The sequence below is a fragment of the Haliotis rufescens genome, unplaced genomic scaffold (assembly GCF_023055435.1).
Source record: "Haliotis rufescens isolate VD_foot unplaced genomic scaffold, xgHalRufe1.0.p SCAF_4, whole genome shotgun sequence".
Classification (NCBI taxonomy): Eukaryota; Metazoa; Mollusca; class Gastropoda; order Lepetellida; family Haliotidae; genus Haliotis; species Haliotis rufescens.
This window is the reverse complement of record NW_025964112.1, coordinates 22,468,060-22,493,758: the sequence shown is the minus strand read 5'-3', so window position 1 is coordinate 22,493,758 and position 25,699 is coordinate 22,468,060. Positions and strand designations below refer to the sequence as shown.

Sequence of the window (25,699 nt, the reverse complement as noted above, 5' to 3'; positions counted from 1 at the left end):
AAGATTCAGGAAATACATTTAATAGATTTGTTTTAGGGATTGTTCTTTTGCGGGTATATTGAGAAAGGTTCCACTCCTGGGCTATGTTTCTATCAACCACATCATGTGCAATCAGTGTTTCAAGGCTTGAACTTAGAAGGGACTAAATCTGGAGGATCCATACTATGTTTATGGATATGTTGAGATGGGGTGAATTAGCAGACAAACATTACATGATTTCAGATAGTGAATATTGCGATAGCATTGACTAGAGGCTGCAGGTGTTGAATTGTCGGTAATACCCTGTTTCGTTATGAACTCATTAAAATGATGTATGTTGCAATGTGTTAACATCATCCAACAATGAATAGACTGGCTATTCAACTTAAGCTTAGATGCATGTCATCATATCCCATTAAAGTAAATGGAAGTTCATGATGTCAGTCACTGGATTGTCTGGTCTAGACTTGATTTTTTACAGACCGTCGTCATATAGCCAGACATCAGACGTCAGACTTTAAACAACAAACAAACAAAATTTGAGCTTAGACCTTTATTTATTGACAAGAAAATATGTTTTGGGCAAATCAAGCAGTAGATGCACATCTTCCACTACAACCAAACCACAGCTGAGGTAAATCAGTTCAAGGGAATGTTTTATCAAAGATCCTATCGCAAATAATTAAACATGTATGTTTTAAAGATGATTTGATGTTATGAGTGGTATGGCATTAAATGTAGACATTGAGAAGCAAGGTCCGCTGGAATACCTGACAACATGGGAGTATTGAACGCTGTCATGTATAAGTGGCATATTACAAGATAGTTTTTAGGAGTCCACAATAAATTAATTATTTTGATGTTCATCTTGTACCTATCTCACAACCAACCACCTTTATCAAATCGTCCCCAAATGGTGACATGTTAACTTCCTTTCTCTTTACTTGATCAGTAGGCTACCTATATATGTGGTCCTAAACAGCCATGGTTCATACAGTTAACATGTGTTAATGTAAACAGATGCCTTGATCATTCTGTTTACAAATAAAATATAATATAGAAAATAGAATACTTTCACTGCATTTGATAGCGACCAGTGTCTGGTTCCTTGATGAAGACTTTGAGACATCTGATATATGTTTCGGTGAGGAAGGTCTATCTGTTAGCTCAGGCAAACACATGCTCCACATATTATGTAGCTTTGTCATAATGGATTTTTTAAATATTTTGTTTTAAGTATTTTAGACTCTTACAAGTCGACCTGTAGCATGCATTGGACCACATGGAAAATGTAAGAAGAAACAATTTCATTATAGTCAAAAGTTTCCCCCTCTATCAAGGACACCACCATAGGAGGTTGTTTCAGGCGGGCACTGAGCCAACTTTAACCGCAAAGACAAAAGTGTGCAAGTTCTTGAGGCAGTCAGAATGCTTCACACTTGTAGCGAGAATTTAGAAGCCTTGATGCTGATTGGCTGAATAGAAAGTCCACCTGATGGAACCATGTATGGAGGCGTCCTCAGATCTTCATGCAGAGATGTATTGTATCGGAGTACAAGATTGAATGTAGTGAGACTGAAGAAGATATTACCTGAAAATTTGAAGTATATGTTGAGTTTGGTCACACTGATTTGGAGTTGTCAAACTAACTGCAATGCCAGACAATGAATGACACCAGTCTGACCAACACGACACAGGCATTCCCAGTGTGGTACAAGGGCCTTCATGGTTAGCTCTGTCTTCACTTCTCTGTAAAGTGTTGCTGCATTGTCACTAGTGATCTGTTTATATTATTGTTTCATGAGTATCTGCATGTTCTTAGAAGTCAGTGTTCGTGTGTGGACATTTCTCTGTTCCCTTTCAGCTATGTACACAGTTTGGATGTTGAAGTTAGAGCAGGTTTTCTGGATATAACATCCCAAATTAAGGTTACGAGGAGATGTCATCAGTAAAACAGCAACTGTTTTGGTCATGTTTGAAATCTATATTCAGATTGTAAGTAATTTAATATTTAAACAACAAAAGTTGTCCCATAATTTTCACAATATTATGTTTTCATAAAACAGGAAATTCATCGCCTGGTTCATCAAAGTATATTAGGGAGTATGTGATCAGCACCTCAATTCGCTGCACAGAGTATAGATTCCCTTCGGCATGAATCTCAGATTTGCCCAGATGTTTCTGGATTAGTCAGCCCATGCTTACTGGTGTCACCCTAGTGGTAAAACATGTTCTTTCTTCCACATCAAGTAGGCATGATGAAAAACTGTTTAAATCAGCGTTAAACTAAACTTAACCAGAAATATATGATGGGAGAAATGTAAAGAGAGTTTGTAGAATTGTTTGGCATAATGTGTACTTTTATAAGAATTGTATTAGTCTCAATATTATATGGCATGTGGTTTCTTGTCATGCAAAGGTAACAAGTAAAGTAAACTAATTTATGTTTAATATCTTGGGGTTTTTACGCATATTTTCATGTCAGCATGGACTTCAGGGAAAAGTCATTGAGATAAGGTACAACTGGCAACAGGGTGTGAGGTAGGATATTAATTGGTGTCGGTATTTAGAAGTGTCTACTGATATTGATTTGTTCTTACCTCAGAGTGAAATTCATGTAGGAATTTTGTATTATGAACATGTATCCTAAATATAATTAGTGCTTTACAAAATATTTTCTTACACTAGTATCAATGTAAGTGACAGCAAGTATTTAGGTTGCTATTCCAGTGTCATGGATTCTGTGATGATGGGCTAGTAAAATACCTTTCTTGGTTCTCCGCTGCAATCACAAGGCCGACCTCATCATTTCCTGTATTTCTGGTAACCCAACTGACCAATAAGTTTATTTCCTACCCAAATATTTTTCCACAAGTCTGTATCTAGTCTTCATGACAACTTTTCAAAACACATCTTAAAATCATTTGCATGTATGTTTACCAACTTGTCAGCTGATTTGGTTCTCGGTAACCTGGGAAACCGTTTTAACTGACAAAATATCATAATTTTGAAACCAATGTAACACACTTTTTATCACTAAAACTTAAAAGGAAGATCTGTTGCATCATTATCGAAAGTTGTTGCCTGAGAACCAATTGTTATTTACAGCCTGATCAGTTTATGTTAGTGCCACAACGGTGTATGTATTAACAGAAAATATTTCATCCTTGAGTGGATACACATATTTTTTATGTATTGATATGTCTTTCAGAATGTTTTGGCAAATACTGCCTCTCTTATACTGTGTTGTATGTTACTTGTACATAAACCCAAAGAGTTGTAAAACAATGCTATTTTATTCATGTCAGCATCTCATTGCTTGTGTCATTACAAGAACATTGCACATGTTCTAAAATATCATTGTCATTGTCATGATGTTTATGCAAACTGGTATTTTGTAAAGCTTTAAAAATGGCCAAAATGTAATGTTAGTCTAGCTGTAGAATTACTGGTTTTATAAGAAATGAAAGGGAAATATTAATTAGAATTAATTTGAATTTTGATATTACTTCCACTAGTTGATCTATTTTTAGACACATTGTCTTTGCATAACAGCTTGCATCATATGAGCACATTGTAATTGGTGCTTTGTTTATACTTATTTAATGATTATTGATGTCATTTATACTAATTTAATTGACACTGTGTACATATGTTGGATCTCATTATTGAGATCTTGAAGCTAGTCCATTCATTTTGAGATGGTTAGTCATGGTACTGATAGGATAATACCCAGATCCAAATCATAGCTATACAATGTCTGACTTTTTATTTATTAATAATCTGTTATTTTATTTATTTTTATTTCAAAAGTGAGCAGGTTGTCCAAAAACTTAACCTTTAAAGGCCACAAAGAACCCCATTCATTTGCTCTTTGAAATTGCTTTTGTTATTGTCTAGATTTCTGATATTGAATAGATTTTGTGTTATGTAGGTTATATTTACTTAAATGGCAAACAGTATTGTGTCATAATAAGCTCACTATTAGCACTAATATAAGTAACATGTAAACCTCTGTATATCTGTGAAGGACATGATTGTCTTTGAAGGTAACACATGTTGTCATTTTGGCACAGAACTTGTCCTCCTTACCTTTAATTTGAAAACCGATCTCATGAACAAAATAATCTTGCTGACCAGATCACTGTATGTATTATCTCTCCTTGCCGCCATGTGGATTCCAAGGCAAAATACATTGAACAACCTTAATATGCTTGTCATACACGTCAAAAAAGGCATCCTCGATTATCCAGTGTATTGTGTCCCTGTTCTATTATGATTAACACCTTGGACCAGTTTGCCACTATCACTCCTGGGTTGAATTGTTAAACATAGCTGTCCATTTGTCCAATCAAATTACTCTCACAAATGTACGTGAACATCCGGGGTAGAATTGGTTTTCAGGACTTTACAGGATTCGGGTGGTCAGACTCGCTGACTTGGTTGATGCAGGGTGATCGTATCCCATCTGCGTGGATCGATGCTGATGATATCAATCACTGGATTGTGTGGACCAGACTCGATTATTTACATTCATGATGCTATTCATGATGTTGCATATAGAACCTGCCTTACATATTTGCATTAGACTACCAAGTAGAACATTGTTGGAACAACAAATATTTGGAAAATGTGTAGGAATCTAAGTGGAAAGGGGACATAAAGTACCTATTATATTATTTTATGTTGCCTAGTTTTATAACTTTCCATGTAAACATTACTCAGATTATCTGCTGAGATTATTGTTATATTGTAAGTGAAGGAAACGCCATGCCTAAAGTAATGTTGTCTGACAGCTGTAGACTAACATCATATCTCTAAAATGAACATATTTTACAGAAAAGACAGTTGTTAGATTATCTTTTTAAAATATAATAAAAAGGAGCCCAGAGATACTTCATTTTCTGAAACTACAGTTATCTGGACTTGCCCACTATTATTGACTTGCTTGGACTGTATGGTAGACTATGACAGCCGTATAACAAGTGTTTGAAGCTAGGCACGTTTAGAAGCTACTATAATTTATGTATAACGATATACCCATGCAATGTATTGCCACAAATGCTTCAAGCCAACTCGCATGAGTAACTTTAGAATGTAAGACACTGCATAAAGCTGTGCATTGTCTGGATACTGGTTACAAATATGAGGCCAATAGAGTGCGTTAGGATATTTTATTGATCTGTCTCCATGGTAACCAGTCAGCCATTTTGTATTACTGTGTAAAAACATGACAATGTATTTAAGTTTGTACACAGCTGATTATGTTTGTGATTAACACGGACTAATAAACTATCAGGACAATTTTGGTTGATGTTATTACTGATGTCACGATGTGGCAGGTGACTGGAATGTTTATTTGTTTGCCACAACATGCTGCCTGTTGATAGAGCAAGGATGGGCAACAAAACTGTTGATTGACTGAATAAGCATACAGGATGTGCTGGGGTTATGCTGGTATAGTCAGTCATTGGTTTGTCAGCGGCAGTCTTAATATTATGTTTTGATGTCGAGATTGTGTAGAAACCTGATGTAGGTTTTCCAACATGGCATGTGTGATATGATAGCTATCGGTCACATTGTGTGGAATTATGTCTCCCCCAGAATGGAGGGAGACGTATTGTTTTTGGCACGGTTCCCGTCAGCGTCGGCGTTGGCGTTGGCGTCGGCGTTCCCACCGTTTCCGGACCATAACTCAGAAACCGTTTAATATTTTTTCGCGAAACTTTGTATACACATTAACCCAGCACTGAAGTGGTGCCTTTTGCTATTTAGAGATTTTTGACATTTTTATTTTTTCTCGTTTCCATGGAGATAACTTGAACATAGACTCTGAATGGGGGTAAGCTTGGTTTCCGGACCATAACTCGGAAACCGTTTAATATTTTTTCGCGAAACTTTGTATACACATTAACCCAGCACTGATGTGGTGCCTTTTGCTATTTTAAAAAATTTGACATTTTTATTTTTTACTCGTTTCCATGGAGATAAGTTGAACATAGGCTCTGAATGGGGGTAAGCTTTGTTTCCTGACCATAACTCAGAAACTGTTTAATATTTTTTCGCGAAACTTTGTATACACATTAACCCAGCACTGAAGTGGTGCCTTTTGCTATTTAGAGATTTTTGACATTTTTATTTTTTCTCGTTTCCATGGAGATAAGTTGAACATAGGCTCTGAATGGGAGTAAGCTTTGTTTCCGGACCATAACTCAGAAACCGTTTAATATTTCAACATTGACCTCAATACAAACAAAGCGCAACCTCTTCTGCAAGAACCCTTCACACAGCTGATTGAAGTGTCCACTACCAGGAAAGAAACTGTTATTGACCATATTTATGTCAAGGATCTTTCACATCAGAGAGCTGGTGTGGTGCCTTGCTATTACAGTTTCCATGACATCACATATGTCATTGTGTAGAAGACCTGCAGAGTCAGATACACGGGCAATTACATCACAGAGACTTTCTTTTGTGCCATATAACATTGCTACATCATTTCTGATATGTTGGGGATATTAATATATTTGTGTCCAAACTCTATTAGTACTTTAAGTGGATTTTCTACAAATACTTCAGTGACAAGAAAACTGTGCTGCTTAGATGACTACACTGTCAGGTGGGTAAATGATTGAGGGATTAGTGGTGTTGATTAGACGCTGAAGTGGTGCCCATTAGTTGTTTGAAATTTCTAGGAGTTCTATTTTTGTCCCGTTATTTAGTAATGGAGGGTGGGAATGAAGAGATTGGGTTTAACGTGAAGTAAACGAATGAATAGGGGGTTAGGGGAGTCGTGGGAGACATATGTTTTTACGAGTAAAAACACTTTCTAGTTGTGATTAGACTTGTTGGAGCGGTGCTCATTTTCTAAATGGCTTGTTTGCAATCTCTTACTGCGATATATTTATCTATTATGAATTACTGAAACAAATTTCATTCAACCCCCCTCACATGTATTAACAAAGATCAACACCACACAAGGATCAGTTTCTGTATATGTAGAGGTGGTTTGGTGGCCTAGTAGTAAAAATAGTCACTCATCGCCCCGAAGGCCCAGACTCCATTTCCTTATACTGATTGAATCCCATTTTAGCCTCTCTCGCCCTCTTTCGTACAAGCAGGGGTAAATAACCTGTGGAAAATGGACAAACTTGAGGGACGTGCGGTGATCAGGAACTTGCAGACACCGTCTTAACACCGAAAGCCACCATGAAGATATGAGTACAACACCAGGCAAGCCTGTGCTTCCTTTAAGAGGTTGACAGCACAGTTTAAGCTTCAAAGGGGGGTCTTGATAACGATCACCGTCCTGGAAGTCCTGTCACATGAGCAACACAAGAAATGATCCAGGATTCCTTGATATATTAATGACTGACCGGCGAATGACTGAACGTCTGAACAGTGGAAGCATTTGACATCACGGCCATAAAAAAGACAAAGGATGTCCAATCAGCTGGTAAGGTTATGGTCCCGTGTTAAAGATACTGAGAGTGTCATCATGGTGGACTATCTTCCCAGGCCGGACAACAAACGGAGCATGTTATGCTGCAATTGCGGCAATTATTGAATGAAATTAGGACAAGGAGACGTGAGAGGCCGAGTAAAGACGTACTGTTTCATCATGACAATGCACCAGTGCACAAATCCGTCATTGCCATGGCTTCAAACCCCGAGTCATCGCCTCCATTCTCCTGATCTGACTCCGTCAGACGTCCAACTGTTTCCAAACATCAAGAAACACTCTTGCCGAAACCCATTTCGACTAGACTCACAGCATCTGTGGAGAACCTTTTGGATCGCCAAGATAAGAACTTTACGAAACTGGGATAAAATCCTGCAACATCGTTGGCAAAGTGTATCAATGGGGAAGGTGGTTATGTTGAAAAATAATATTTAAATGCCATTAGGTCAAGTCTTTTTGTTTGAGGTTCAGGACGTTTCAATCATCTCTCGTACAAGCGTCTGAAAGACATATTCACTCTGTAGTGGTACTTGCATTATGCCGACTAATGCTTTTTTCGCTCAAACACTCACTTGCAGACAACGGACTGAAATGTGCTTGTATGGGCATGCGTGTGTCACTCCCTAACTTTTGTTACTTGAAGGTTATTATATGGCCGTTTTCATATTATACCCAATATCAACCCGAGACCTTCGTATGGGTTGATATGGGGTATATGAAAATTCTATATAATGACCCTTTTATCATATGCCATACCTTTGTAAAGCCATATCAGCCCGGCAGTGGATACAATACGATGTCTGGTCATTCCACCCCCTGTGATATGACCGTCCGTATGTTGGCTCTCGCCACATGCAAAATGCCTCATATCATTGATACGTGTATGATAAAAATAACTTATATCATCTCTAAAAACGTTTCATCCCAGATACCATCTTAGAATCTGAAGCTGGAACTAATGACACCAAAATTGACATGCATCAACCAAGTCGGCGAGTCTGACCACCCGATCCCGTTAGTCGCCTCTTATGACAAGAATAGTCGCATTTTACAGCAAGCATGGGTTGCTGAAAACCTATTCTACCCGGATATTCACGGGACAGCTACATTGTGAATTGTATCTGACAGTGACATGAACAGTCAAACGCGATGGTATAATTTAGTGCAGGGAAATGATTTTAACAATGCAGGCGTTGTTACAACTGTATAACATCACGCTACCGCCCAAAAAGTACTGCTGTCCTCACACCACAGATGTTACAATATTTGGGGCAATACTCGTGTGCCGAGGCTTCATCGGAGCATATGTCACTTGTATCGTCGAGCCACTTGCAGCTGATGCCGTCCATATCTTTGCATCCTGAAAACGTTGTGGCGACAGTAGTTGTTGTCGTCGTCGTTGTAGTCGCAGTAGTAGTAGTTGTTGATGTTGTTACGTCTGAAAGTAACGAGAAATGTGATATAAAACTGGCTGCGTTTCCTCTCAGTATATATGATTTCTTGGTCACCTCTCCTAAATCTATGACCTCAAGAATTGATTCCAAGTGTTTCCATTAGTTCGCTTCTGTTATTTGGATGTGGTATGGTTATTTATAACATATATTCTACGTTACATAAAAATAACCATAAGTAAGAACACGAAGTTCACGTAGAGATGGGGTGTCGGACATTTCGATTTGGTCAAGATATCCAGTTTGTTTGGCTATAACTCAAACATTAGCTGGCACGTTTTTGCTCTCAGTCGATTTGGTCCGTTGTGGCATTGGTCCTGTTGACTGTTTTCGTTAGGTGTACTTACCGCATAAATCGCAAAAGTTCTGACAGTGAGTCAAGGCCCACGACGCATACTGTGTACACACAGACTTGCCGTACGATGAGCAGTCCTTTAAGTTATCCAAACAAAATTCATCTGAAGCAAAATAAAGAAACGAAAATGGTAACGGAAATGAAAACGTCCCGTAACATTTTCTAGCGTTCTTGAGCAATATTATGACATGCACTGAAACAGTCTGATTTCTGTCCTATTTTTACCTATTAGAAGAGTACTGTTTCTTCCTTTCCTTCATCCATAATAATTTTGTGCAGCAATTATTTATATGGAAATTTATTTATTTAATGAAGAGTTGAGTGAAACCGTTTACCGTTTTTTCCTGAAACTCAAGTCACACCATGCAGTGTTTTTTACCAACGGCATGTTTATATGTTAAAAAGTATAAAGATAACCATTCACATTCACATCCAATATTCTTCTGTGAAGAATCGGCTCCTGACCGTCGGTGGCACGCGTGAACGACTTAAAAATGTGTCGTCAAATTGAGATTGAAATGACAATCGTGTTCCAATTGACTGGTAATATATTACTACTGCTCTATCGTTATTTGGCTTATAAAAAACATTCCCTTAGAGCCGTATTACAAATAATCTTCATCATAGCCCGGTTTGTTAGAAATGTATAACAGACTTTCACTTACATGTTGTTGTGTCGTCAGTAAGTGTCTGTTAAGGTTAAACGCCGCTATGAACTGTATTTGAGCTACATCGTGGCGTGTTAGCGTAATGTGGAGGAAAAGACGAAATAGCGTAGACATTTTACCACGTAAATGTTAAAAAGAATCAAACCAGGTCGAATCAAGGACTTATGTACCCGGTCATACTAAAGGACGTATGTTTGCACAGCGAAATGCGGCACCTTAGACCGCTTTGTCAAACTTGACTGTTGATACTAAATTAACGTATTGCTTTTTTAATTCTTTTCTTTCATTCAAATGTCAAGCTATTCCATTTTTTCTCAAATGTTCACCGTACTGAACGTGCCCGTTTATGGCGTAGGGTATCACAGAAGTCATACCTTTCTATATACAGGCGTGTACCCTGTCCTTACAAGTACAACCCAAACCGGTGCACCATTTAAAGAACTCGCCCAGCTGTTGTAGTGCCATATTATGTGGCCAGCTAGGGTACTTTTCTGTGTTCTGAATTTCGCCAGAATATATTGCTGTTGTACCATCCACGACAACTACACCTTCAGCGTTAATGTCTGCAACTGAACTATACATTTCACATACCGCAGAAACCACAATACTGCTTGCATTTCTGACGCGCCCACACGCCATACTGACTACACGCCGACTTGCCGTACAGGTGACAGTTAGGTTCCTCGTCACCACACATGGTGAGATGTGTATCTGAAACACAGACCTTACGTTAGTGTTCTCTGGGTGGCCATATGTCTGTGAATATCCCAGTGTTCTCTAGGTGGGCATATGACTGTGAATATCCCACTGTTCTCTAGGTGGTCATATGTCTGTGCATATCCCAGTATTCTCTGTGTGGTCATATGTCTGTGAATATCCCAGTGTTCTCTAGGTGGCCATATGTCTGTGCATGTCCCAGTGTTCTCTAGGTGGTCATATATCTGTGAATGTCCCAGTATTCTCAAGGTTGTCATATGTCTGTGCATATCCCAGTGTTCTCAAGGTGGTCATATGACTGTGAATGGCCCAGTGTTCTCTAGGTGGTTATATGACTGTGTATACCCTAGTGTTCTCTAGGTGGTTATATGACTGTGCATATCCCAGTGTTCTCTAGGTGGTCATATGTCTGTGCATATCCCAGTATTCTCTGTGTGGTCATATGTCTGTGAATATCCCAGTGTTCTCTAGGTGGCCATATGTCTGTGCATGTCCCAGTGTTCTCTAGGTGGTCATATATCTGTGAATGTCCCAGTATTCTCAAGGTTGTCATATGTCTGTGCATATCCCAGTGTTCTCAAGGTGGTCATATGACTGTGAATATCCCAGTATTCTCTAGGTGGTCATATGACTGTGAATGTCCCAGTGTTCTCTAGGTGGTTATATGACTGTGTATACCCTAGTGTTCTCTAGGTGAGCATATGTCTGTATATATCCCGGTGTTCTCTAGGTGGTCATATGTCTGTGTATATCCCAGTGATCTCTGTGTGGTCATATGTCTGTGCATATCCTAGAGTTCTCTAGGTGGTCATATGTCTGCATATCCTAGTGTTCTCAAGGTGGTCTTATGTCTGTGCATATCCCAGTGTTCTCAAGGTGGTCATATGTCTGTGCATATCCCAGTGTTCTCTAGGTGGTCATATGTCTGTGCACATCCCAGTGTTCTCTAGGTGGTCATATGTCTGTGTATATCGCAATGTTCTCCAGGTAGTCATATGTCTGTGCCAATCCCAGTGTTCCCTAGGTGGTCATATGTCTGTATATATCCTAGTGTTCTCTAGGTGGTCATATGTCTGTGTATATCCTAGTGTTCTCTAGGTAGTCATATGTCTGTGTATATCCTAGTGTTCTCTAGGTGGTCATATGTCTGTGTATATCGCAATGTTCTCCAGGTAGTCATATGTCTGTGCCAATCCCAGTGTTCCCTAGGTGGTCATATGTCTGTGTATATCTCAATGTTCTCCAGGTAGTCATATGTCTGTGTATATCCCAGTGTTCTCTAGGTGGTCATATGTCTGTGCCAATCCCAGTGTTCCCTAGGTGGTCATATGTCTGTGCCAATCCCAGTGTTCTCTAGGTGGTCATAAGTCTACATATATAGTAAGTGTTCTCTGAATGTGAAATGTGGCAAAGTAGTCATTGTGCTGTAATTTCTATAGCTGCAAGTATACAGATGCATATATCGTAAGACGTTACGTGTAATACTTACCACAGACATTGCAGTATTTTTTGCAGTTTTGGTGTGCCCAGAAAGTATTTTTGACACAGACGTTATCGTAGACGGCACACTGAGTGGATATATCTGTGCATGTTGGTTCTGAAATGAAAGAAAGTCACAATGGAGATTTTGACGAAGATTACTACTACTACCACTACCACTACCACTACCACTACCACTACCACTACCACCACTACATCAACTAATCAACTACTACTACTACTACTACTACTACTACTACTACTACTATTACTACTACTACTACTACTTCTACTACTACTACAACTACTACTAGACCGCCTCTATGGTCTACTCGATAGAGCCAGGCCACATCATACCAAAAGATGTGACATGTTTTCGGTATTAGGGGGCTAAAAAAAGGACTGGTCGGCTCGGACTCAGTATACAGTGTCTGGGTGGGGAATTATTTTACATGCGGCAGGGTATCTTATTGGGCTAGCAATACTACTGCGACTACTACAACTACTACTACTACTGCTGCTCACTATTGCTATGGCTACTATTGCTGGCTTTATTCTGCCCTATGACAGCCAGAAAGCAGAATTATTCTTTTGAATGTAAGCATCGATTTAGCAAAAGTAGACCTTACTTAATTTGTTCGTTACATTCCAGCATGGTAGAACAGACATTACGCTTGCATCTTCTTTAATCCAACCAGTCTGAAAAACACCAAGTCGTTTTGTAACATCAAATGCACAACAAACACAACAGCGGCCGTATAAATAGATAATGGGTAATGAAGGCTTTCAACCCAACATTGATAATGGTACTCCATATGAGAGGTTCAGTCCAACCAACTAATATAGATACTGGTACACTACTTTCAACAAATCATTCCTATATGGATGTAGGTACAATATATCAGGGTCTTCAGTCCATCCGTCCCATATGTGAGTGTTCAATCCACCCTTCGTATATGGATAGTGGAACGCTATATGAGGGTTTTCAATCCACCCTTCGTATATGGATAGTGGAACGCTATATGAGGGTTTTCAATCCACCCTTCGTATATGGATAGTGGAACGCTATATGAGGGTTTTCAATCCACCCTTGGTATATGGATAGTGGAACGCTATATGAGGGTTTTCAATCCACCCTTCGTATATGGATAGTGGTACACTATATGAAGGTTTTCAATCCATCCTCCGTATATGGATAGTGGTACACTATATGAAGGTTTTCAATCCATCCTTCGTATATGGATAGTGGAACACTATATCAGGGTTTTCAATCCATCCTTCGTATATGGATAGTGGAACACTATATAAGGGTTTTCAATCCATCCTTCGGATATGGATAGTGGTACACTATATCAGGGTTTTCAATCCACCCTTCGTATATGGATAGTGGTACATTATATGAGGATTTTCAATCCATCCTTTCTATATGGATAGTGGTACACTATATGAGGGTTTTGAATACACCCTTCGTATATGGAAAGCGGTACACTATATGAAGGTTTTCAATCCATCCTTCGTATATGGATAGTGGAACACTATATGAGGCTTTTCAATCCATCCTTCGTATATGGATAGTGTTACACTATATGAGGATTTTCAATCCACCCTTCGTATATGGATAGTGGTACATTTTATGAGGATTTTCAATCCATCCTTCGTATATGGATAGTGGTACACTATATGAGGGTTTTCAATCCACCCTTCGTATATGGATACTGGTACACTATATGAAGGTTTTCAATACATCCTTCGTATATGGATAGTGGTACACTATATGAAGGTTTTCAATCCATCCTTCGTATATGGATACTGGTACACTATATGAAGGTTTTCAATCCACCCTTCGTATATGGATAGTGGAACACTATATCAGGGTTTTCAATCCACCCTTCGTATATGGATAGTGGAACACTATATCAGGGTTTTCAATCCATCCTTCGGATATGGATAGTGGTACACTATATGAGGGTTTTCAATCCATCCTTCGTATATGGATAGTGGTACACTATATCAGGGTTTTCAATCCACCCTTCGTATATGGATAGAGGTACATTATATGAGGATTTTCAGTCCATCATTCGTATATGGATAGTGGTACACTATATGAGGATTTTCAATCCACCCTTCGTATATGGATAGTGAAATGCTATATATAGGTTTTCAATCCATCCTTCGTATATGGATAGTGAGACACGGTACGAGGGTTTTTAATCCAACCTTCGTATATGAATAGTGGTACACTATATGAGGGTTTTCAATCGATCCTTCGTATATGGATAGTGGAACACTATATCAGGCTTTTCAATCCATCCTTCGATTTGGATAGTGGTACACTATATGAGGGTTTTCAATCCACCCTTCGTATATGGATAGTGGTACATTATATCAGGGTTTTCAATCCATCCTTCGTATATGGATAGTGTTACACTATCTGAGGATTTTCAATCCACCCTTCGTATATGGATAGTGGTACATTATATGAGGATTTTCAATCCATCCTTCGTATATGGATAGTGGTACACTATATGAGGGTTTTCAATCCACCCTTCGTATATGGATAGTGAAATGCTATATATAGGTTTTCAATCCATCCTTCGTATATGGATAGTGAGACACGGTATGAGGGTTTTCAATCCACCCTTCGTATATGGATAGTGGTACACTATATAGAGGTTTTCAATCCACCCTTCGTATATGGATAGAGGAACACTATATGAGGGTTTTCAATCAACTCTTCGTATATGGATAGTGGTACACTTCATGAAGGTTTTCAATCCATCCTTCGTATATGGATAGTGGTACACTATATGAGGGTTTTCAATCCATCCTTCGTATATGGATACTGGTACACTATATGAAGGTTTTCAATCCATCCTTCGTATATGGATACTGGTACACTATATGAAGGTTTTCAATCCATCCTTCGTATATGGATAGTGGAACACTATATCAGGGTTTTCAATCCACCCTTCGTATATGGATAGTGGAACACTATATGAGGGTTTTCAATCCATCCTTCGAATATGGATAGTGGTTCACTATATGAGGGTTTTCAATCCACCCTTCGTATATTGATAGTGGTACACTATATGAGGGTTTTCAATCCATCCTTCGTATATGGATAGTGGAACACTATATCAGGGTTTTCTATCCACCCTTCGTATATGGATAGTGGTACACTATATGAGGGTTTTCAATCCATCCGTCTAAAATAGATAGTGGTACTCAGTATCAATATGAGGATGTTCCTATGTATCCGAGCGCAGTCAGTTGATCAAAACTACGAGGGGTGGCTGAAAAGTTCTGATCCCAACTACGAGGATGTATAGTTCACATATTGCGTGTAGAAGTACAATACAGGCCGCATTGGAAACACATACATAACCAGGCAGCATATTTCTGCAGTCGTCAAAGTGACATGGTATTCTCTGTCGATACAAATGGACAAATATGGCTACCGCGCTGCCATCAAGTTTCTCCAACAGAAACTTCAGTAGCCACCTATGCGGACATGGTGTCATCTTGTCCAGGGGGTGATACTCTTTCCCCCGCTGCTGTCGAGAGGTGGGCATAGGTATTCAAGACGGTAAGAGAGATGATCAGGAGGTACTGCCACCACTCAGAAAAATACGAAGGTAGGCAATTCTACCTTCTTCAACATTTCTACACATTGGTACACGTGTTGGAGCTTTTGTTCTACCTCATTGCCGTGTTTGACCTGGAACCACACGGCCTGGTGACTGTCTCCAACTTTGTCCTCAATGCCTGTACACTCATCACGTGCTACCACTAAGTGCCCGGTGTTCGTGGGGACGCTGAGATCCTCTTTGGCACACAGACAATCTATTGCCCCTGTAAATAATATAAGCACTGACATTAGTCTATCCCAGTTAAATAGCGGGGACTAAAATATTCTATATTGTACGAATTTACAGTTTTACATATTACACCACATTTCCGGGGATACTGAAGTCGGATAGAGCAAATACTATTAAGTATTCGATTATAACAAACAAGTTAAATGTCTTCTCGTTCGTAAGCGGTATTTTGATTTAGTACTCAGTTGACTGAAACTTCGACTAAGTTACATGTTGATCCCATGGTGTTCGTTATAACCGGATCTGATTGTGAAATTGTAGTTCTATACAGTTTTTATTTGTTTTCATAAATTTTGAATTTGTTTAGAGAGGCTGAGTAAATTAAATGAAAGCACGTGGCTTGAAACACACTGGGACACGTTTCCATGGCAACTATTTCTTAACTAATATTCTCAGTCACGATGTGTGCACATGACATGATAACGACCAACTCGTGTCAAAGCGTGCACATCACACTATTCCCTATTTGTATGGAACTGTTCACTACCGTCTGTATGCTTATCAAACGAGTGCACTAGGATCTATATGCCTACACGTGTATGCACTATCATCTATATAATTATTAACGTGTGCACTATCATCTATATATCTGTAAAAGTGTAACTATCATCTATATACCAAACTTAACCCCCCTGTACATAAGATGGACGTGTCCAACATTGCCGAGGTCGGATTGTATTCAGGGAGTCATCATTATTTACATACAGGTAACTGTTTTTATAACTTGTACATTTTATTGACATCCTTAAAAAGGCTGTACAAAATGTTGATATCTCATATAAGAAATAAACGACTCGTGGTCGTTGCTTATCGTACAGTAAAACTCTGCAAGAAGAATCAATATATTTCTATAATAAAAGTGTGCACTATTATCTAAACTGACGACCAAATAAAACTTTAATATAGTATTAAATCACTATAGTTTAAAAACTACAAATATAGATGCATGAGTGAGTGAGTATGGTTTTACGCCGCTTTTAGCAATGTTCCAGCAATATCACGGCGGGGGACACCAGATGTGGGCTTCACAAATTGTACCCATGTCAGGAATCGAACCCGGGTCTTCGGCGTGACGAGCGAACGCTTTAACCACCAGACTACCCGACCGCCCCCTATATATACAGATGCATGAAGTAAAATGTATCGAAAAGATCAAACTCTTCACAAAATCAAAATTTAAAATGACAGTCATACAGCATCCGTAATGGGATGTCCTCAGATCTTTGTTTAGCGGCAGCGAGAACTCAGATCTGATTTGAATGAGATTGGTTCACGGCCTGTCTGATATCTGCCCGGTCTTTCTATAACGTTGCATGAGGTAAGTAACATTAACACGTCAGCAAGCAAAAGTTTTTACAACGTGGGCATGGGGTATCATAGCCAGGGCCCGCTCGCGTTTTTCGGGTGTCATAGAGCATTGTTGTGTTTGGACGATGTGTTTTCCATTGATGTAGTTTGAACTTGTGTTTTTAAATCTTTGCAATTTCATCTATAAAGTGGTAAAGTTTCTTTCGGCCGTCAGGCTATATGCCTACGAACGTGTTGACTTTCATCTCTACAAGAAATACACTTCTCCTGGTAATTGTTTATGGCACAATGAGACACTTAAGGGAGAATAAATCACGAGAGTCGAAGCCCCGAGTGGCTTCTTCTACCTGCAGTGTTTTATTGTACGATAAATGAGTGAGTGAGTGAGTTGAGTTTAACGCCGCTTTTAACGGTATTCCAGTTATATCACGGCGTGTCAGCTTAATGTGGGAGGAAAGCCCGAAGTGATGCAGGTCTCAGACGTATACCACCTCGGTGACACCCACGAGCACAGGTATGGTGCTGACAAACCTAGAAACCTCATAGGTTTCTGGCGTGCTCAAGGGACGCAAATCTGCACAGCGAATTGCGGCGCCTTAGACGACTGGGCCACCCGTGCCCCCGTTCGATAAATGACCAGTAGTCCTTTATTCCTTATATAGATGAGATAGCAATTTTATTTACAGCCTCTTTAAGTAGGTTAATAGAATTTACAAGCTTTAACAATATTTACCCGTATTTTTTTAATTAAAACGTTTAGCTAAATGCGTATTAGCAAAAACCGTATTCCTAATGTTAAGTCAAATGAAAAGATTAACCTGTATTAACAAGGAGATGAAAAATAATATGTATGCTCTATGACATGACGTAATCCCGGTTACGTTAAGAATTACCAATGTGCCCCTACCTTTAATTTTCCGAATCCGCCTATTTTTATGGGATCACTGTAAGAATAAAATAAGTATATCTTGTACATAGTAACACTTACCTTGGGCAGGCAAAATGGCAAGAAGTAAGTTAATGACTATGAACATCGTAATAAACAATCTGTGGTATACAACTGTTGTATAAGTCATTCCGTGTCAACACACCCCGGATAACTTATCTTTATAACTTTATGTATCCATGTCTCGGACAGTCTTGTCTACTGCCCTCATTCGGCATATGTAGGAAGTATGTTTAGGCGTGGGTGTGGTAGAGACACTCGTGTACGTTATGAAGTTCAGAAACGGTTTTTGTCAGGCTCATCTGTTCCTTGACAGCCATGTTTTTCTTGAAATAGGTTGCGTTGGTAGTAATGTGACAAATCAATGGGGGTTATGTCGCACACATGGCATTAATCACAATATATAGAACTTGGATGAAAAGGTGCTTTAAATCATAGTCCCTCTTAGAAAGACTCTGGCTAGTTGGCAATCCAAGCAAGTCTCCTTCAAGTTATCCAAATACAGTCTGTTTGTCTTACCATATCAAGGTTATTGTTTTGTGACAATCTAAGATTAAATGAGTTTAAAAAGCAAACAATGACGTGTCGTTCTAGTTCTGGTTGTTACGTTCGTGCTCTGCAAAATCCACAGCTCAAGTCGTATGTATTGTGAGCGATTCGGTAGCCTATAGGTTACAGTGTTTGCTAATGAACCCATGCTCAAGAACCATGTTCGATTCCGGTGTCTCCCGCCGTGATCCGATGAAGCTGTAGAAGTGATGGTCAGAGGGACAACAATTTCCTTCCTGTCAGAATACCTTGTTCAAGTTAATATACTTTTGACAGCGTTTCGTTTGCAATATGAAAAGAATGTCTTGACAAGTCTGTTCGCAGATAAACATAAAAATAATGAATTATTAATCAAGAAGTGGATGATACACCAGTTTCCTCTCAACATGTATAAGAGGACCGTAGAAAGGTGTGAGAACAGATAATGGGTTAAGAATGTAGTTGAATTTCAATGATAAAATAAACTGACAACACGGTGTATGGAGTAAATCGAATATTCGTGTAAGCATACTATACCACCATTTAATCAATTTGTAACTAAAAACAGTTTTCAGAGTGTTTTTGTTCAGAAGTTGTTCTGGGCCTAAAACCAATCAAGTTTGGGCACCCAGCCACATATGGAACAGACTATATTCAATGTGTTATTCTGGGCGTTGTTGATGGGACCGATGCCCCCATAAATATGTAATTTCACTGCATTATAATCACTAGTATGAGCATGTTTGATCTTCTGGTAAGATTATATATTATAAGTCGATATTCTTGTTAAATCATAAAAACAATCCAAAATAATATGAAGAAATAATTTATTTATGAATAAATTAAAATGCTGAGAGGCTACCGTCCCAATATACTCGTAACCCCTTTATCACATATTTTACAATACTTAGGACAAAATTGTTGTGCGGATGCTTTGTCGCTACATATGTTGTTGCCGGCGTCCAGCCACTGGCAGTTGATGCCGTCCATGTCTCTACATGGAGAGGTAGTTGTAGGTAAGGCAGTAGTAGTGGATATATCTGAAGACAGAACATAACTTGTTAAGCTGCGATAGTGGCAGCAGAAATCATTTTAAGTAAGAAAGACATACTTCATTGTCTTTATACATAAGACTGCTTGTTTTCTGGATAAATGTTTAAGATCATCCATATATACTGTATATAATGTGCGTTCCTCTTTGCCCTAATCGGAGGGAACGGACGGTTGTTAAATATAGATAGATAAAATTTGGTTGAGGATTTGGTCTTACAAGTTCAAAACTGAATTTTGAGCCTTATCTATAAATGGATGTGCTGATAAACACACGGGGACATTAATGTTCTATATTTCTACGTAGTGGAACCAATGCTGGGTCGGGATTGAGAAGGGCGAGTCAAAAGAGCTGACAAGAAGGAAAATACGACGCTATAGACGACATAATTATCATGAAACGAGAAATTTGTTATTTTTTTAGATTGAAATATGTATTCAGGTCAGCCAATCAGTGGAAATAATAACTTTTGTTCATTTGTTTCAGTGGGGAGGTGGTTCAGGACCGCAGGGAGATGAGAAACAAAGATGCGAAAAAGACGAGCATATGTTCACATACACTTAATAGTGTATGTGACAGGCTCAGGCACAACTGTGGTGGCTAGTGCGAACATCAGGGTCAGCCAGGTCATAGCATACAGATGTCCACAAGTGGTCACCAAGTAAAATACTTACAATGGTCACCCCGACTGAATGGTCATCTTATCTTTGAGAATTGTTCAATAATACTTATATTATTCTAATTACGAGAATGTACTGCTACATAGAAAAACGGATTGGTATCAGTGTGTATTACTGGTGTTATCACCCGTATTCCTGCATCAGGAATTAAGCATGGTATGTAGCGGTCGGGTTAAAGAAGTAATATCAGTACTTATGTCTTTGCAATGCAAGATCGACATCATGCTGGTATCTGCTTGTATCCAGCCACTCTGAAAGAGAACACAATTTGTGTGTTACTTTCTATAATCTGAATTACTAGTCTTCATCCATGACAGGAGGATATGAGAGAGAGAGAGAGAGAGAGAGAGAGAGAGAGAGAGAGAGAGAGAGAGGGAGAGGGAGAGGGAGAGAGAGAGAGAGGGAGAGAGAGAGTAGAATAAAATATTTGTCTGATGTTTCGCTACAGATGTTTAGCAGAAAGGACCTACACCCAGAAGGAACTAGGATATCTAACGGCCACTTCCAGCAAATGCTCGAACTGTACATACCTGATTGTTATAGTTAACCATGTACCACACGCTTCCATCTGCCCCTTTAACGTCGTCAACAATTCCTGCACATTTGTCCTTTGGTAGCAATGGTGGGCCTTTGTCAAACGTAATTTGAAGTTCAACAGTTGCACATAAGCACTCCAATGAGCCTGCCAATGTAACACGAGTGAATGAGTATGTTTTTTCCGCCGCTTTTTGCAATACTCAAGTAGTATCACCTTGAACAACACCAGGAAATGGGCTTCACACATTACACTTGTCTGGAGAAAAATCCCCGAGTGCTAGTGCAATGAAGTATTTGTTCCAACGTTTACATTCTTCATTCCCACATCATTTAATCAACACAAAAGACAGAATAAGTAAATATGTACATAGCAATAAACACAGTTTTGATTAGAATGGTTCATAACTTCACCATAAATAAGCACACGTATGGCTGGAAATATGAAACTGAATGTTGATAAAAATCAATATATTGTATGGGCCGATGAAAACAACCCCGACGGGAAAAACAATTAAAAAAATTGCTGCTATCACCTTTGCATGACTAATTAATGTAACAGGTCTCTTAACACATTATGAATGCCAAATTGCATTGGTTCTTCTGTTCAGGGTCGGTACATGCATGTAATGGACAATAGTTTCCCTCACCCCTAGAAGTATTACTATAGATATTTTAAGAAAAAGTGACGGATAATTTATAATGTGAAACAAAGGTCTTATCTTGGTAGACACCACCTGTTGACCCAACTCACGCGTGGAATGGAGGTTCACTCACCTTGTACATACACAACGAGGACAGAAATGCAAACAAAGCTGACAGCCACAAACATCTCTGCTGACAGTGTGCTGCACTGATGTGGTCCGGATGCCGTCCAACCGCCCAACCGCCAAACAGGCTTGTTGAAGATCACAGAACGGGCAGTTTTACTTTCTTGATATGCCCTTGCTAAGCATAGTGTCCTGAAATGTGGTCAACGTTTGTTCATCCCAGTGATAAGGAAAACAAGCCCATAATCTGGCGTTAAAGTAACATTCCCAGTGTAATGTCAAAATAAACAGGATCTGCTTCATCCTATGCTCAATCTGTTCTCTCCTTTATTCAGTCTGTTCTCTCCTATATTCAGTCTGTTCTCTCCTATGCTCAGTCTCCTCTTATATTCAGTCTGTTCTCTCCTATGCTCAGTCTGTTCTCTCCTATATTCAGTCTGTTCTCTCCTATATTCAGTTTGTTCTCTCCTATGCTCAGTCTGTTTTCTCCTATATTCAGTCTGTTCTCTCCTAAATTCAGTCTGTTCTCTCCTATATTCAGTCTGTTCTCTCCTATATTCAGTCTGTTCTCTCCTATATTCAGTCTGTTCTCTCTGTTCTCTCCTATATTCAGTCTGTTCTCTCCTATATTCAGTCTGTTCTCTCCTATATTCAGTCTGTTTTCTCCTATATTCAGTCTGTTCTCTCCTATATTCAGTCTGTTCTCTCCTATATCCAGTCTGTTCTCTCCTATATTCAGTCTGTTCTCTCCTATATTCAGTTTGCTCTCTCTCCTATATTCAGTTTGTTCTCTCCTATATTCAGTTTGCTCTCTCTCCTATATTCAGTTTGTTCTCTCCTATTTTCAGTTTGCTCTCTCCCATAGTAAGTTTGTACTCTCCTATATTCAGTCTGTTCTCTCCTATGCTCAGTCTGTTCTCTCTTATATTCAGTCTGATCTCTACTATATTTAGTTTGTTCTCACTCTGCTCTCTCATATATGCAGTTTGTATTCTCCTTTATTCACTCTGTTTTCTCTTATATTCACTGTTCTCTCTTATATTCAGTGTGTTCTCTGCTGTATTTTTAAGTTTGTTCTCTCCCATATTAAGTTTGTATTCTCCTATATTCAGTCTGTTCTCTCCTATATTAAGTCTGTTCTCTCCTATATTCAGTTTGTTCTCTCTTATATCCACTCTGTTCTCTCATATATTCAGTCTGTTCTCTGCTATATTATTAAGTGTGTTCTCTCCCATATTAAGTTTGTTCTCTACTTGATGCAGTCTGTTCTCTCTTATATTCAGTTCGTTCTCTCCTATATTCAGTCTGTTCGCTTTTATATTCACTCTGTTCTCTCTTATACTCAGTTTGCTCTCTCTCCTATATTCAGTCTGTACTCTACTCCTACATTCAGTCTACAATCTACCCCTATATTCAGCCGACACTCTCCTCCTACATTCAGTCTGCACTCTCCTCCTACATTCAGTCTGTACTCTCCTCCTACATTCAGTCGACACTCTCCTCCTATATTCAGTCGACACTTTCTCCTACATTCAGTCTGCACTCTCCTCCTACATTCAGTCTGCACTCTCCTCCTACATTCAGTCTGCACTCTCCTCCTAGATTCAGTCTACACTCTACCCCTATATTCAGTCGTCACTCTCCTCCAACATTCAGTCTGCACTCTCCTCCTACATTCAGTCTGCACTCTCCTCCTACATTCAGTCTGCACTCTCCTCCTAGATTCAGTCTACACTCTACCCCTATATTCAGTCGTCACTCTCCCCCTACATTCAGTCTGCACTCTCCTCCTACATTCAGTCTGCACTCTCCTCCTACATTCAGTCTGCACTCTCCTCCTATATTCAGTCTGCACTCTCCTCCTACATTCAGTCTGTACTCTCCTCCTAGATTCAGTCTACACTCTACCCCTATATTCAGTCGTCACTCTCCCCCTACATTCAGTCTGCACTCTCCTCCTACATTCAGTCTGCACTCTCCTCCTACATTCAGTCTGCACTCTCCTCCTATATTCAGTCTGTACTCTCCTCCTACATTCAGTCTGTACTCTCCTCCTATATTCAGTCTGCACTCTCCTCCTACATTCAGTCTGCACTCTCCTCCTATATCCAGTCTGCACTCTCCTCCTATATTCAGTCTGCACTCTCCTCCTATATTCAGTCTGTACTCTCCTCCTACATTCAGTCTACACTCTCCTCCTACATTCAGTCTGCACTCCCCTCCTACATTCAGTCTGCACTCTCCTCCTACATTCAGTCTACACTCTCTTACTACGTTCAGTCTGCACTCTCTTACTACGTTCGGGCGGTCGGGTAGCCTAGTGGTTAAAGCGTTCGCTCGTCACGCCGAAGACCCGGGTTCGATTCCCGACATGGGTACAATGTGTGAAGCCCATTTCTGGTGTCCCCCGCCGTGATATTGCTGGAACATTGCTAAAAGCGGTGTAAAACCATACTCAGTCAGTCAGTCAGTCTTACTACGTTCAGTCTGCACTCTCTTACTACATTCAGTCTGTACTCTCCTCCTACATTCTGTCTACGCTCTCCTCCTTTATTCAGTCTACACTCTCCTCCTACATTCAGTCACGCTCTCCTCCTACATTCAGTCTACGCTCTCCTACATTCAGTCTACGCTCTCCTCCTATATTCAGTCTACGCTCTCCTCCTACATTCATTCTACGCTCTCCTCCTACATTCAGTCTACATTCTCCTCCTATATTCAATCTACGCTCACCACCTATATTCAGTCTACGCTCTCCTCCTACATTCAGTCTACACTCTCCTCCAATATTCAGTCTACGCTCTCCTCCTACATTCAGTCTACGCTCTCCTCCTACATTCAGTCTACATTCTCCTCCTATATTCAATCTACGCTCACCTCCTATATTCAGTCTACGCTCTCCTCCTATATTCAGTCTACACTCTCCTCCTATATTCAGTCTACGCTCTCCTCCTACATTCAGTCTACACTCTCCTCCTATATTCAATCTACGCTCTCCTCCTACATTCAGTCTACACTCTCCTCCTATATTCAGTCTACGCTCTCCTCCTATATTCAGTCTACGCTCTCCTCCTATATTCAGTCTACACTCTCCTCCTAAATTCAGTCTACGCTCTCCTCCTACATTCAGTCTACACTCTCCTCCTATATTCAATCTACGCTCTCCTCCTTTATTCAGTCTGCACTCTCTTACTACATTCAGTCTGCACTCTCCTCCTACATTCAGTCTACACTCTACCCTTATATTCAGTCTGCACTCTCTTACTACGTTCAGTCTGCACTCTCCTCCTACATTCAGTTTGTACTCTCCTCCTACATTCAGTTTGTACTCTACTCCTACATTAAGTCTGTACTCTCCTCCTACATTCAGTCTACGCTTTCCTCCTATATTTAGTCTACACTCTCCTCCTATATTTAGTCCGCACTCTCCTCCTGACATTGTGTTTCCAAGCGCTATTACTGTCAGTCCTGCAGTTAAGCAACAACGATAACCTCAAGATGACCTGTCATACTTGAATAATGTTTTAGCCTCGTTAACAAATGATCCAGTTTTATGTTGACTTGAGTGAGTGAGTTGGGATTTACGACGCCTTGAGCCGTGAACTCTGGCCTTGAGCAGCATCATGGCATGTCAGCTTCATGTGAGTGGATAGCCCAAAGTGATGCAGGTTTTATCAGTCTGCCATTGAGCATGGGTATTGTATTGACAAACCAAAGATCATTGCCAGAGCGAATCTGGAAATCAGTGGTTTAAATTATAGGCAAATCATAGGGCACAGTTTACGCTATTGCATTTTAGTTTTCAGCAATTTTTTACTTAAGTTAAGAGTTCAGAAATATAGCTGTGTAAGTTGGTACTCCATGATCAAAAGCACGTCAAATCCGAAGTTGTA

General features: G+C 39.6%; 2 protein-coding genes across 2 annotated transcripts; both read right to left on the bottom strand.

The window, feature by feature from the left end:
* Positions 1-8,586: 8,586 nt before the first annotated feature.
* On the bottom strand, positions 8,587-18,393 carry LOC124132222. The gene is made up of 7 exons (XM_046496005.2): positions 18,286-18,393; positions 15,812-15,963; positions 12,741-12,810; positions 12,122-12,229; positions 10,507-10,626; positions 9,240-9,350; positions 8,587-8,879 (listed from the first exon to the last, which is right to left on the bottom strand). Exons 1-7 carry the CDS (start codon positions 18,371-18,373, stop codon positions 8,659-8,661), a joined length of 870 nt encoding a protein of 289 aa, XP_046351961.1. The 5' UTR covers positions 18,374-18,393; the 3' UTR covers positions 8,587-8,658.
* Positions 18,394-19,581: 1,188 nt separating this feature from the next.
* LOC124132221 lies at positions 19,582-22,034 on the bottom strand. The gene is made up of 4 exons (XM_046496004.2): positions 21,814-22,034; positions 21,033-21,184; positions 20,696-20,753; positions 19,582-19,811 (listed from the first exon to the last, which is right to left on the bottom strand). The coding sequence occupies exons 1-4, from the start codon at positions 21,866-21,868 to the stop codon at positions 19,630-19,632; spliced, it is 447 nt and encodes a 148-aa protein (XP_046351960.1). The 5' UTR covers positions 21,869-22,034; the 3' UTR covers positions 19,582-19,629.
* Between the last annotated feature and the right edge of the window lie 3,665 nt (positions 22,035-25,699).

Bases quoted from the DNA above. Each gene is read 5' to 3' on its own strand.
- LOC124132222 (XM_046496005.2), bottom strand. From the start codon at position 18,373: ATGACTTATACAACAGTTGTATACCACAGATTGTTTATTACGATGTTC. The intron at 15,964-18,285 runs GTAAGTGTTACT...TATTATTTACAG, and splicing joins TGCCATTTTGCCTGCCCAAG to GGGCAATAGATTGTCTGTGT. The intron at 8,880-9,239 runs GTAAGTACACCT...CGTTACTTTCAG, and splicing joins GAACTTTTGCGATTTATGCG to ACGTAACAACATCAACAACT.
- LOC124132221 (XM_046496004.2), bottom strand. From the start codon at position 21,868: ATGTTTGTGGCTGTCAGCTTTGTTTGCATTTCTGTCCTCGTTGTGTAT. The intron at 20,754-21,032 runs GTATGTACAGTT...GTTCTCTTTCAG, and splicing joins TGGTTAACTATAACAATCAG to AGTGGCTGGATACAAGCAGA. The intron at 19,812-20,695 runs GTACTGATATTA...TTCTGTCTTCAG, and splicing joins CTTGCATTGCAAAGACATAA to ATATATCCACTACTACTGCC.